Source organism: Sebastes fasciatus, chromosome 16 (assembly GCF_043250625.1).
Source record: "Sebastes fasciatus isolate fSebFas1 chromosome 16, fSebFas1.pri, whole genome shotgun sequence".
NCBI lineage: Eukaryota > Metazoa > Chordata > Actinopteri > Perciformes > Sebastidae > Sebastes > Sebastes fasciatus.
Genome location: NC_133810.1, coordinates 23,405,492 through 23,420,253, shown reverse-complemented (window position 1 = coordinate 23,420,253; position 14,762 = coordinate 23,405,492). Strand labels below are relative to the sequence as shown.

At 42.1% G+C, this 14,762-nt stretch overlaps 1 protein-coding gene across 4 annotated transcripts in view; it reads left to right on the top strand.

Moving 5' to 3' along the window:
- Window positions 1-11,839, top strand: part of pcdh1a (protocadherin 1a) — a 122,595-nt gene extending 110,756 nt beyond the window's left edge. For 3 of the 4 annotated variants that reach the window (XM_074611092.1, XM_074611088.1, XM_074611089.1), the window contains one exon: window positions 6,315-11,839. Coding sequence is in view for 2 of the 4 variants with exons in the window: in XM_074611088.1 (XP_074467189.1) it covers window positions 6,315-6,685 (371 nt within the window). In the remaining 2 variants the exon portion in view is untranslated. The remainder of the gene's footprint in view (window positions 1-6,314) is intronic. The other variant, XM_074611090.1, reaches the window with a different exon arrangement.
- The last annotated feature ends 2,923 nt before the right edge of the window (window positions 11,840-14,762 follow it).

Below are 14,762 nucleotides of genomic sequence, written 5' to 3'. Positions count from 1 at the left end.
CCCCCACCCCCCGCCCGTTATCCCTCTACGAGCTGTGGGTCTCTCATATTTGTTCGCCATCGATCATAGCGGTGTGGCGCGCACGCTGGAAAGCAGCCGGTGGGGAGAGGCAGCATTTGCAATCAAACAGAGAGGAGCAGTGTGAAATCTCAGGAAGAGGCAGCTTCCCCCATGCCCGTGGGCAGGGGATCAGACGATGAGGAAGCCTGCCTCAGACACTCAACACCTCCCACTGGCACCCTGATGCAAGCAGCATGCAAACCCACCCCTCACATGTATCTGTCAGCCGGGGGGGGGGAGGGTTAAGCTCTGTGTGTACCCCCACTCTGTGGAGTGCAAGTTATGCTACTGCAGTGGAGGTGCTTTTAGAAGTAAGGTTCACTGGGAGTCGTTGATGTGGTATTGAAGGTGGTAGAAGGTGGAAATTACTGTGTTTTTTTTACTCTTTTTCATGATATTGCTTTAAGCGAGCAGATGGGGCTGACCCTATATATAAAGGAGGAAGCTACAGGTGCAATCTATCTTCAAGTCTAGAGGAAAAGAATTCAGCTGTGCAGAGACTCAGAAATGTCATTGAGTCACTGCTCTTCAAAAAACCAAATCACAAGCTCTCTAAATCCAGTCAGCCTGTTCCAGCCAGTGGCGTAATAGTGCTGCGGTTCGCCCATCTGTCCTCCATTGTCCACCATGGCTCTCCCCATCCATGACATACAAGACTATAAACTCCAAAGGGTTTGTTCCAGACTGCGAGCAGATTTATTTCAGGTGCACGGTACAGTACGGGAGAAAGCAGGCTCGAGTGGGTGGGAAAATACCCAATTTTCCCGCTGCACCTTTCACCCCCGATGTTGACTCATCTCGCTTCGTCGCGTACCGCCGAATATTCAAAACAATGGTCGAGCGTGGGAGTGTGTTTTGATGTGCAGAGCAGACGGTATTCTGCCACACTGTAAGTGGGCACTGCAGCCACAGATGGCTAATAGTCGCAGCAAAAGGGAGACACAAAAGTGTAATTATCAGGATTGATTTTATTTTTTTTTATATTATAGAGATAGAGTTGAGTGTGACAGAAAGGTCAGGGCAAGCAAATGTGAAAAACCTTCACAAATAATACTTTCTAAGCGATTCGTCCTTATTACATGTTGAAATATTTGTGTGAGCTGACGTGTGTGCAGTGCTTGAAGTGGGCCGGTACTCACCTTCTACATTTTAGTCCTTGGCATACCGTAACTTTTTGTTGCGTACCGGCATTTTTCACAAGCTGCTGGGACCTTTTTCTGCCATCTTCATATCAGGTTCTTCAGGCGATTCATACAGCGCAGTGCCCACATTTTTTGCACCGCGCCTCATAAGCCGTATGAACATAAAAACAATGTGGAGAGCATCTGGACGAGCCGACGCACGGCGAACGAGGGTGCTGTGACTTATCGATACAATGTTCACGTTCTTTTTGTAAAATAATTTGTAAACTGTTGGTCATAACTTTTTGTTATTTGTGAACAAACATAATTATTGAAACATTATTTAAAAGTTTTCTGTATCTGCTCTTTTAGGGCAAACATGATGAAGGCTGTGATATTTGTAAATTAGGGCTGTCAATCAAATTAAAATATTTAATCGCAATTAATCGCATGACTGTCCATAGTTAATCACGATTAATCGCAAATTAATCACACAAATTGTATCCGTTCAAAATGCACCTCAAATGGAGATTTGTCAAATGTGTAACACTTATATCATCATGGGAGTGGGCAAATATGCTTGCTTTATGCAAATGTATGTATATAATTATTACTTGAAATCAATTAACAACATAAAACAATGACAAATATTGTCCAGAAACCCTCACAGGTACTGCAAATCATAACATGGCAAACTCAAGCCCAACCGGCAACAACAGCTGTCAGTATGTCAGTGTGCTGACTTGACTATGACTTGCCCCAAACTGCATGTGATTATCATAAAGTGGGCATGTCTGTAAAGGGGAGACTCTTGGGTACCCATAGAACCCATTTTCATTCACATATCTTGAGGTCAGAGGTCAAGGGACCCCTTTGAAAATGACCATGACAGTTTTTCCTTATCAAAATATAGCGCATGTTTGGAGCGTTATTTAACCCCTTTCTCAACAAGCTAGTATGACATGGTTGGTACCAATGGATTCTTTAGGTCTTATTAGTTTCCAGTATACCAGTATCTTCACTATAACTTTAAAACTGAGCCCGCTACAACCTAAAAAAACCCCACAAATTGTCTTAATGCATTGAAGAAATTAGTTGCATTATAATGAATTTGCGTTGACACATTATTACCGCGTTAACTTTGACAGGCTTAGTGTAAATATTGAAATAATCATGATGTCAAATTTCCTAGTTTTAAGTCAAAAACCTTCAAATTTCCTTTGGGGACGACTTCCAAACCCAATATCTTCAAGTATCTTTTATTCATTGACGAAATTCAGAATGTGTCTCTTTATCCTGCTGCATAATATGTAGGAGCATCCTGACTGGGACGCTGCTCCTAAAACCTGAATAATAGCCGATTATAGGCGACAAATAAACACAGGAAAGCACTTTAACTAATAACACTATGGGTAACTATACAAACACACCACCTTAACGCCATAAAGTTCCAGTTAGAATTTTATTGGCGTATTATAGGCATATATAACAATAATATAATAATAATAATATCACAACTGATTATGACTGACACAGTATGACATGCTTAATACATAAATAAATAGGAATAAGTCACAAGAGATTGCCGATACACACGCCAACATGAGAATCAGAGAGTACTGGCACCTATTATTTTTTTTCCACTTCGAGCACTGCGTGTATGACAGGAAATTACACGCACTATAGAACGCTAATGAGAGCATGCAGCAACAATCACTCCAACATGACAGGTTGCGGTTGAATATAGACCTCCCATTTGTTAAATTATCTATTAAAGAACAGACAATATGTCAGAGCTACTTTTATAAATAAAACCGTATCACATATTGATGAAAACGCTAACAGACAAGGTAATGGCCTAACTAAAATAGCCGGCATTAGAGCATCTATGTTCTCCGTCGATGACGTGCGATATGCGGCTTTGGCACCGTTTGGAAGAAAAATGGCAGACTTTTTGGCGAGCTAGACAGCGCGTTGAGCTGTCATCGCTGATTTTCTGGCCCCTCGGTTGATGACGAGCGCGGCTCAGGATGGGCTTTAATATCCTGTCACTGGTGCACGGCATCATTTTACATTACGTGCTTTCTTTTCGCTGGCATTTCATTACATTAAGTCCAAATTATGTTTTCTGAAAAAACACGGTCGACCTAAAGTCAATTACCAGTCAGTGAGGATGTGGCAATTAACCTTTATGTCTTTTATCCCTTTGACTGAATTAGTTAAAAGAGAAATTACACATTAAATAGGCAAATATGGGACATTGCTGGCTAACTGTAAGTCCTTTCACATGCACACATATACTGGATAATTCATAAAGAAAGAATGCCCAATTATGGCATGGGAGGTGTTTTAGAAAACCTGTGTAAATGCACCTTTTTTCTCCCTCCCCCCCCCCGCGCAGTTGATTTTTAGTCGTGGAGCCACGCAGACTTTTACACAAGGGGCGCTTGGTGTGGCATAAACCTCCTGGAAGCTGTGGAGAGGTTTTAATCAAGTGTGAAATCCTTTTGGAGTAGATGCCTACACGACTGTGCTTGTGCTTAGAAGCGTACTCCTCAACCCCTCTCTCCTCCCCCCACTCCCCAACTCTCTCCTCCTATGAACATCTTTTGTATCAAGAGTCCATTCCGCCGCAGCGATGCATACAGACAACGCTCTTAGCGGAGCCGAGAAAATGAACCTCCAATCATCATGCATGAGGCGGCGGCGCGTACACGGCGACACTTTTCGCCTTGTCTCAGAGCACCAAAATTTGGTTTTCTTCTTTCCTAATCGGGCATAAAAGTGTCGTTCATTCGTTTTGAAAAGAATCACTGACATTGGCCTTGTAAACAGAAAGAGGAATTTGCCACTTAAGCATAATGATATAATTAAGCATGAATAAGGCAGAGCGCTGCTCAATTGTAAAGTAAATGTATTAAATAGCCCTAAACATCTTGCAATTTAGGATTATTGGAACAATGAGATTAACGGCAACAATGGATGGAGCTATGCATTCTTTAATGAACAATGGGACAATTGTGTATGGATTACCCATGAGGACTGAATGTAGGAGACATAAATAAGGAAAATGAGAAAAACACAGCTTCCACTATACTTTTTATTTAAGCAGCATCGGAACAAATATGATTTAAAGACGTTTAAAACAGTCACTATATCCTGACAGTATATGACAGTAGTGCATGAGACAGGTAATCTGAAAAAAAAATCATGTACCTCTGTGTCCTCCGGTGCTCTTAATGGCACCTGCGAGATTTTACAGACCGGAGGAAAACAACCAATCAGAGCTGAGCTGGAGACTTGCTGTTTCTGAGCAGCTGTCAATCACTCGGAAACTCCGATCAAACGGTCAAACTAGGCAACGCTGATCAAATTCTGTTACTATAATGCCTATTTGTCGCATAAAATGTTTTTAGAAACATCTTGACCGTTTGATCAGAGTTCGCGAGTGATTGACAGCTGCCTCCGTTGAATGAACAGCCAATAGGAACGCTCTCTCTCTCAAATGACCTGTGATTGGCCCAAGTCTCCCGTCACGGGATAGATTTTTTTAAAGCCTGAAAACAGAGCCAAGAGGAGGTGCAGCAGACTAGTTTCCTCTCAGAACACTTGAATTATAATATGCTGAAAGGTTATTATGGAGTTTTTTGCCCAACGATGCCAAAACCATCCTGCCAAATGCTGCTTTAAGCAGTTTAAAATCTGAAATCACACACAAGCTTGTCTCACTCTGCCTTTTGATTGATTGAAGTCTCGGTGGTCCAGATGCAAGTTATTTTTCCCCAGCCTCAGAGCTCTGACATTTTGTGGGATGATTATCTATTGCCACTAGTCATGAGCGCAATACTGATGCTACGTCTCATAGGCTTACTGTCACGGTGGCATTTGCTCTATTAGTTGTGAACTCTCACCGCTGCTTCTAATACGTCATCCGTCGCGGGTTGCATCATCCGCATGCAGCAACATCTTCCTGCTCGTCGTGTGTCTGCAGCCCTGAGCTTTCTTTCTTTACGAATACATTTACTCTCTTTCACACACGCCGTCCCGTCGCCACAAAAAAAAAACACAAGTGATGGACGTGTTCTTTCATGGCGCGGACAGCGTCGAGGCGTTACAGTAATGCATTCATCACGGCAATCAAAAGTTTACATGGCGGGGGGGGTGACACGGCAGACTCACAGATCTTCTGCTCTCCTCTTCGCAGACATTGATTTGGCTGTCCTAGTCGGAGTCTGAGGGGATAACAAAGATAAATTGAGTGGTATTTCCATTAAATCCGGGGCTGTGTGTTTAGCTTGTCAACAGGTGGGCTGCTTAACAAGTCTATTAGCCGCCAGCTGCACATTTTTTGGAAAACAAATAACGTGGGTTCTTCTTCTGTGCAGTTTTACTTTTCAGTCCTACTCTTCTTGAGCGATCGCGCACGAGGCAAACTTATTTTCGGAGCTTTCGCAGCTTGTACATTTAAATGAGGTCACTGGGTCATGGGCCCATTTATTTAATTAGGAGCAGTTGAATAAAAAATGGATGATAATCAAGGGCAGGGAACTCATTTCAGCACTGTCAATCAATAACTCATTCAACAATGGTTTTGCCCAAAGGGACCCAGCCATTCCCCCTTTGTAACCAAACACTGTCTGTCTGGTATTTTGTCCATCCTTGCTGTCATTTTTCTCATATTTGGAGCACCATTTACTGCACACAAATCGCATGTAATAGAAATCAATACTGTATTGAGCATGTTAACAATACAGTGATGTATTACAAGCATGCCAGACAAACTGCTGTTGGATACTTCTAAATGGCATAGACACAGCACGCCATCTCCTGAATGTATCACATCAGCTAGTGGACTACACACACACACACACACACACAGTAGTGCTCATTACACAGCGCATAGCAACAGCTACATAGCAACTGCTGCCGACTGCTTAGCAACAGCTGCAAAGACATCAAGGAGGGGGGTGGCGGGGGTGGCGGCGGTGGGTTTCATGGGGTGTTTCAGATGACACCATTTCTGTTCACAAATGGCTTTTTACAACTTTTTTTTTATGAATGTTGTGATGTTTATCCTCATGAAGCTCTTCTGACTCTCTGACGGTGCTGTTTTCTCTCTCTCCTTTCCCACAGACATCCGCTCCCTCCCTGACGTGGCGATGACCGGAAACTGTACGACCGAGTGCAGCGAATTGGGCCACTCGGACGCCTGCTGGATGCCCGGGCATCCCTCTCCCGTACGCAAGACCAGGAACCCCCCGAAACTCTCCACCTTCGTGCCTTACCAGGAGAGAGGGAGCCTGGGACGCCTGGCCAACGGGAGCGCCAGGATGGGCGGCGAGGAGCACCGGCCGCGCCTCCCGCCCTCCCGCAGTGCCTATTCCAACAGCGGTCACGACGCCGGTCAGGACTGCCCCTTAGAGGAGATGCCCCTGAGCGTGGCCTCTGAGTTCCCGCCCACCTCCCCCGCCGCCCACACTCCAAAAAGAGAAATTTACCTGTGAGGAAGATCCGATTGGTGCACAAACGAAAAAGGAAAAGGTACACCCACTCCAGAAGGGGAAACAGGCTAAAGCCAATGCCCGTCTCGTAGGTAACAATAGGCTGTGACTCATCCAATCACTGGCACGAACACTTGTGTTTTGTCATTTTCCTCCTTAAATTATTAATTTATTAGCATATTTATTACGAATTCCACAAAGTTAATTGATGCACTCACTCATTTATTTATACAAAATCCTGAAGGATTCTAACCGATCAAAAGGAAGCGCAGACGGTAATTGCTACTTTAGTAGTGACTAATTATTGTTGTAGTTAGCCAAGTCCCATTCTGTGAAGTGATCTCTTGAATTTTGAAAGTTGTGATCAGTGCTCTTGTGCCATTATTAGATATAATTTCATAGACAGCCAGTCGGGCCCTATCGGAAAGGCTTAACACTTTCAATCAAAAATCTTAATGTACAGTGCTGTAAATACATTTGAATGGTGTGTTCTACATATATTTTTGTCTGGCGTTTAAGCTAAAAAAGAAAAAAAAAAGAAAACTTTGCCTCAGAATTTTTGCATATTTAAAGCTTTTCTTTGCTGCTGCTGTTTAAAACTTGATTGAAAACCATCATTCGGAAGTGGAGCTCGATATCGTGGTCGCTCCACACACACACACACACACACACACACACACACACACCTTCGACCCCTAATCATAGTAGAATGGCCTTTACCTCTGCTCCCTGTAGAGCTCTGCCACTGGTGGAGAAAGCTGTGTGGCAACATTTAAACTGACATTATGTTCCACTGACTCGCAGCACTGTGACCTCTCATGAAACCGGTCGACTTGGCCACAGTACCCCCGGAGTCACGATGACCAAAACACGGAGTGTGCTCACCAGAGGCGTTCTGATTGGCTTTTTCCTATATAAAAAACCCTGTGACACACTCTGTTGATGAAATCCTACCAGTGTATCAGTTTAAAAAGCTCTTCTCTGTCGTGACAATCAGACGGGCTCTTGCAAATCCTTTCCCCCTCCTAAAGCTCGCAGTCCTTTCCCCTTCACGATCCATAAGAACTTGCATAGATCTAATGAATGCATAAAGAGGTATTTACATGAAAGGGCACTTGAGCGTGGAGAACTACTGGAGAGATTGAGCACTTACGGAAGTTAATATCACGCCGATGTACTACACCAGTGCTCCATGTTGAGAGTTTTTCAAAGTAGCAGTTCTCACTAGATATGTATACTTCTTTCAGAGGGCAATTCAATACACAGTGTGGACCTTGAAGCAAAGAGTATAGAAGCAAAGAGACGACACGCTGGTGATTTTTCGACAATGGACGTTAGATGGCCGCTATTTTGGACTGAAAGCGTCAAATCTGTAGCCACGGAGGTATATAAAACAAGATTATTTTTTCTTTTTAGGTAAATCAACTTCCCAGTATGAACACTTAAAATGGCCCTCAATTAAATAATGATGTTCTAAAAGTTGTAAAATTAACTAATAGCCAAATCCAGAGTTATTTTCCTCGGCATAGTGAACGTGCATCAGACCCACAGGACTGCACCGCCATGCACGCTTATATGACATATCCGGTTCTGGATATATTGGCTGTAATTCATCACCTTTATTATCCTAAAATTAGGGCTGTCAAAGTTAACGCGATAATAACGCGTTAGTGCTAATTTGTTTTAACACCAATAATTTAATTAAAGCATTAATGCAACTTGTGATTTTTAGGTTGTAGCGGGCTCAGTTTTAAAGCTAGAGTGAAGAATCTGGTATCCTAACCTATGTTGCTAAGATAACAGTCCAAACTTGGGCTAAATTTTGGGAAGTAAAAACTGTCATGGTCATTTTCAAAGGGGTCCCTTGACCTCTGACCTCAAGATATGTGAATGAAAATGGGTTTTATTGGTACCCACGAGTCTCCCCCTTACACATGCCGTTTGGGGCAAGTCATAGTCAAGTCAGTACACTGACACACTGACAGCTGTTGTTGCCTGTTGGGCTGCAGTTTGCCATGTTATGATTTTAGCATACTTTTAATGCTAAATGTAGTACCTGTGAGGGTTTCTGGACCATTGATTTACAATAATAAATATATACATATATATACATAAGGCAATCATATTTGAGAGTATTAAATACTTGACAAATCTCCCTTTAAGGTACATTTTGAACAGATTTAATCGATTGACAGTCGTAATTATAATACACCCATCGGCTGTAAGCCTGTACTGTGGTGGATGTATTAACGCCTCTGTTCCCAAACAACCGGCTATCGGCCAGTAGCTAGTAGCGCTAGTAGCATGACATTAACATAATTTAATGTAGTTGTAGGCTTTTTACTAACACGCAGGGCAAAAGCACAGAACACAACCTCTTATACATCCCTGGTCTGTGATCTATTGGACATCTATTTTGGAGGTCTTTGACATGAAAAAGTTTGAAATTGCTCTCAAAATCTGTGTGTTGGATATTTTCTAATTTCCATTTATGTCCATCACTCACTTTATGCTCCTCTGGGAAGCGGACGTGGCAAAATATTGAAATAAATAGGTATTATATGTTATAATAGTATGCATATTGATAATATTTTTATCATTCAACACAGGCCATTTTGGTAGAGACATTCAAATTATGACAATAGAATAGACATAATTTAGTTTTACTGGCGTCCGGTAGTCGTTTTCAGTCCAAAATGGCGGAAGCGTAACTCTGCAACTGCAGTGTCGTTCACTTATTAGCAATATACATTCTTTGCTTGAAGTCCAATGAATAGATGGGTTTGAAGGCATCTTGGGAGTTATCATCAATAATGAGGAATTTCACTTAAATGATCAGTTATTAATATCTAAATGTTGTTGAGCTAAAACATAGGTTTAGATAGTAGGCTCGATTTACTGCAACTCCTGTTAATTATGATTTTCCCTCTATTGAGGACAACACGCTTAATAAATTATAAGGCATTTTTCCCTCCTCTGGCTATTGAACAGAGAGTAAAAAAAATAGGGCATGCCCGTGGGCTTCATTATCTTTACAAAGATTTTCCAAGTGAATCTGAAGGATATGTCTGAAGGACACTGCGTATTAGTCAGTAATTGGATGTTAATGATGACAACACTAGCCTGCCTTACAACGTCGTGGAGCTGGCCGTCCGTCTTTGATTTAAACATTGATTTGATTAGATTTGTAGATACCTCTCACCCCCGCGGAGTATTTCCATAGTGAGATTGTGCGTCTGAGTAAGGGTGGAAGAGCCTTGAATGGACATTTCCTAATTAGGGTGAGTAATGAGTCTCGAGCCGGGGCATGTGTGAGCACACCCCCAGGACAAGGCACCCACCAGATAATGCAAATCCACCCGCAGAGCTACAATCAGTTAAAAGGGGTATTTTTATCAGCGCTTACCTCACCGCCGCCACCATTGGAAAGCGGAATAATTAAACTGAAAACATATGGAAATTACTGGACATGGCCCGTGATTAAATAAGGTGGGCGATTATCCTGCCTTGAGGGGGAGAAAGCACATTATGCCGTTTTCAAAGCCATTTAGCGACTGAAATAAAATTCAAACAACAGCCATGATACACTGTGATTAAACCCCCACGGCTCCACCAAGCACCCCTCTCTCAGAGCCGCGGATACAGCGGCCGACTCAAAGCAGCGGGGTAAGATCGCTGACCTGGAATTAATGATAAGTGAGAAAGATAGCGATGTCACATAGCCTCAACTTTATCTATTGAAATGCTCGATTCAGATTCACGACTTGCTTTGCATCCGGATTTTAATCTCTGAGGTTAAATCTTGATTCCAGCCTTTAGTGAATCTGGTATCAGTGTCTTTGATCGCTGGAATAAACGGGGCACCTCATAGCAGATAAGTCGTAATCATCGGTGGTTGCTCTGAAGGTAATGACAGGAGTTTGATTTAAGTCCTCTGTGAAATAAAAAAAAACAAGCCTGGGCCTATTTCCCCCCTTCTCTCTTTTAATGAGTTGGACTCTTTTCACTCCAGCCGATAATGACCTCCTGCTACTCACCCCCCCCGGAACAATTTATCACCAGGTTTGACCTTTCTTTTGAACTCATGCTGAATGAACTGTGTTTACTCCTCTCTCGAACACAGGAGCGGTTCTCCCTTTGATTAAAGCGAGAGGACATCATGAAGCACCTAAATACACTCAAAAGTATGTTGAATACTGTTTAATTTGTACTTAACATTGATTTAATGTTGAATTCACTTGAGTATCTTTTTGCCTCTCTGTAGTGTGTATCGTATGGTGATCATTTCTGTGGACAGATGGACAAAATTGCTGTACTGAAATTGGCAAGGGGATTTTTTTTTTTGTTTTTTTTTTTACCGATCAAAGACTCTTAGAAAAACCGGTTGTGCGGGAAAAAAAAAAAAAATTTGGTGGCGTAGTGTACATAGATCTCCACAACCCTGTGTCTGCTGTCGAGCAGGCAGTGATTTTAGCATGAATTCCAAAGATAATTGGTAGAAACTGTTTACTCTTTTTTTTTTTACTTTTCTTTTTCCTTTTTGAAATGTCAGTGCTGGTTCATATTCAAAAGCCCCCTCCCCCGCCCCCCACTTCCCCTCCTCTCTCTCCCCAAAAACGAACTGAAATTAACTGAACATTTCATCTTTTTCACAGTTCATCTAGAACAAAGACAATTGCCTTGGAAATATGTCTTTGCAAGAGAGAATCTAGTTGTTATCCTAATTGTTGGTATATTTATATAGGATAAAAATGCTTGTGATGCCATGTTTTTGTACAGTTTTATGTACATACAAGTGAAGCTTTCTAAAAGTTCTGAGAAAAGCCGATGGCATATAAAAATTGTAACATGTTTTTTTTCTTGAGATGTGCACATCTTGCCTTGGTTGGATTGACCTTTGCTGAGTCAGTGTGAATGTGGCCGTTCTATGCCTGCACTGTAGTCATTCACCGGCTCCCCACCTCCTGAGGACTTAATCAGTTTTTATGTTTATCGTGAACAGTGGATCGTCTTATCTTACCGGTTTGTTAAACTCCTGTGTTTCGGCTTCGTTCTGTTTTCGCATGTTGACAAAAAATTCTCTTGTAATACTGTAAGTCCTCATGAACTTTGTAATAAAATCACTTCAGGGAAAAAGTGAAAGCTGTCAGTGTTTTCTGTTATTATTCATCGCTTTCGAGTGTTAAACAAGGATTCGCCTGTTACATTTTTATAAGAGCAGCCTTGGAGCTACATTGTGTAAAAAATGCGTCTCTCACTCTAGGACCCGAGCTCATTAAGACAAACTAGTATTCTTGTCATGCGGGAACCAGCGCCTCATTTCGAAGTCAGGAAGCCCCAGAATGTTGAGAGGGAAGCATTCCAGGGCTTGAAGTAGGAGAGTCCCAGGACCTGTGTTCACTACTTCAACTAGAACAACAATGAGCCAGAAGTACACAGCCTCCGTCATGCACTTAGCTTAATACGTAACATTTCTTTAAAGCATTGATGAGCTGCCCGTTGCTACACATTTAGCGCCAGGCTTACGACACCGCTGTCTTGTGATGTTAATTCTGATATGTCTGTGTGCCTTTTCTTAAAGGGAGAATACTTAATGGACAATGATCCACGGTTGAGAGCGTTCGGTGAAAGGGGAACTCTTTCTATGTCTGATGTTCACGCTCCATGCATTTCCACTGTGTTTGATCATTAGCACATAAGCTGTGAACTTAATTGGCTTAATCATTATTGCACAGATATTATTTAATAATGTGTGAACTACAGTAGTGCAACATGAGCGATTAAGCAATTTCAGTCACAAACAGCATCCAGGACCGAGTCTTGAGTCACTCTTTCATAATGCAGTCGTCCTACAGTGCAGTATATTCACTCTCAAATGATCAGAGAGAATCCGGCACTATACGCCACGACGCCTTCTACTCCTCGCCGCTCAAAGTTTCTGCGCTCAAGGAATTTTAAGACAGCGCTCGTTTTTTATTCACTCGGGGTGTAAAAATGGCAAGGAAAGCCTTGTCCTCTATAATTATTACAATGCATATATTTTCCTAACAGCGCAAGATGTTTCAGTCAAGGTTTAAAGCCAGTCAGGTGGGTGGTGCTCTGAGTAACTACATCTCATGATCACTTCCAAAATCCAGGGTGATGATGACGAGAGGTCGTGTAAGCAGAGGGGTCATCGTGTTAAGTCACTTGTGAGATTTTATGATATGTCGAGTGTTAGGTGAGCAAAGATGTGATTTATCATATATGTAGCACTGGTTGTCTTTTCTGTACAACATTTTAAACAGTTTAAACAACAGTGTTTTAATCAATTGGCCATAAACCAAAGTATTGGTATATATGAATAGGAATGACTCGGTAATCGCAAGTCATTTCACATGCATTAAGAACGCCTTTCTTGCTTTAAGCGGGTCATTTGTAGTCTATATTGACTGCGTTTGTGTTTTCCATACTTCTTGCACATTGTTTTTGTATGTATTTTACTTAATTTACGTACTTATTTTAAGCCAAACCATGATGTTTTTCCTTAAACCTAACTAAGTGGTTTTGTTGCCTCAGCCAAACTGCGGCCACTACCATAGTTTTGTTGCTTGGCGTACAAATGACACGCGAAAAGGCTTAAATGTCTTCTCGTTGTAATGTCAAGGTATTTTCCCTTCCCGTGAGATCAGGTTGTAACAAAAATAAATTTTGACCTGATGACCTGATTCAGCCCCGTCACATTAAATGGCTTAGTGACAAGTAATCGCAAGTCATCCAACTTGTCTTCAGGTAATGCGTTTGTGTCCGGCTCGCCAGACAACGAACCAATCAGTGTCCTGTGAGGAGCGACTGCAGCTACGGGCGTGGCTTAGGTGTGTGAGGCCATAGTGTGAGACGACACAGAGCGGCGACTGTTGGTTCTAAACAACGATGACGGCTCCTGAAGAGGTTAGCGAAGATGTTGCAATAGCATCGATTATATCAGAACTGGAGAGTATTTCTTTTTTGTAAGAAGAGCAAAGAACAGCAACGAAACGGAAGGCAATGTTTTTGCTTTCAGTTTCTCTTTCATTAGTTTGATTGACAGATGGCTCATCCAACCACCTGCCAAGTATTTTTTTGAGCAAACCTGCCCTTTTCCAAACAGCTTCCAATGGTGACTTCTCAGATGGTTATGTGAAACAAACCATCTGACAGGGTCAGGTTAACATTCTGGTGGCACTAGAAGAAAAGTCAGGGGATCGCAAAGTCTAGGATTCATCCTCAAGAATTTTCAGGGCGATCCATCCAATAGTTGTTGAGACATTTCCATCTGGAACAAAATAGTAGATTGACCAATCCACTCTGCCATCCATACAGCCATGCAGCTAAATATTCAACAGCGTAAGATATTCAGCACTAAAGCCCTTGAAATTGCCTTTCACTGCCCTATAACATTGGATCACCCTACTCTACCTACATTATATATGCTTCAAACATCAAACACATGCTATAGGCACCCTGAGACTGCTGAACAACCGCACTGACCACTGTTGTATATGGAGTTAATGGAATTAATTCTTATGGACATAGATAAAAGATACAATCTCCCTTGTATAAGCCTGTTAATCTACACTCATTAGGCACATTTTCTTCAGTCATTGCCGCCACAGTGAGCATTATGGATAAGACTCCAGTCAATGTATGGCTTTGTTACATAAAGATTTCTGTGTAGTCAATAATTGGATTGCATTATCTCAGTGAACACTGGCATAAAGTGACATTGAGTATAAAATGGCTACACAAAAAAATGGCTCATCACAGTTAATTGGATCTTGCAGGTGTTAAGGATCGCTGATTTTCGACATAAAGTGAATATATCCCGAACGCAAAATCACATTCGGCTCAACATTAGATCCGGTCATGTAGAAATGTGATGACGGGCCAACGGGAAGACTGACAGAGAACAGCTTATAGGTCACTCTGATCTTTGACCTTAATAGAGACCTCGACACACACGCAGCATATACAGTACACTATAGAGGCAGGGTGCTGACCACCAGGGTGCTGACCTGTGAAACGCCATCGCCCGGCCTTTTTACGAACCCTTCCGACAGCA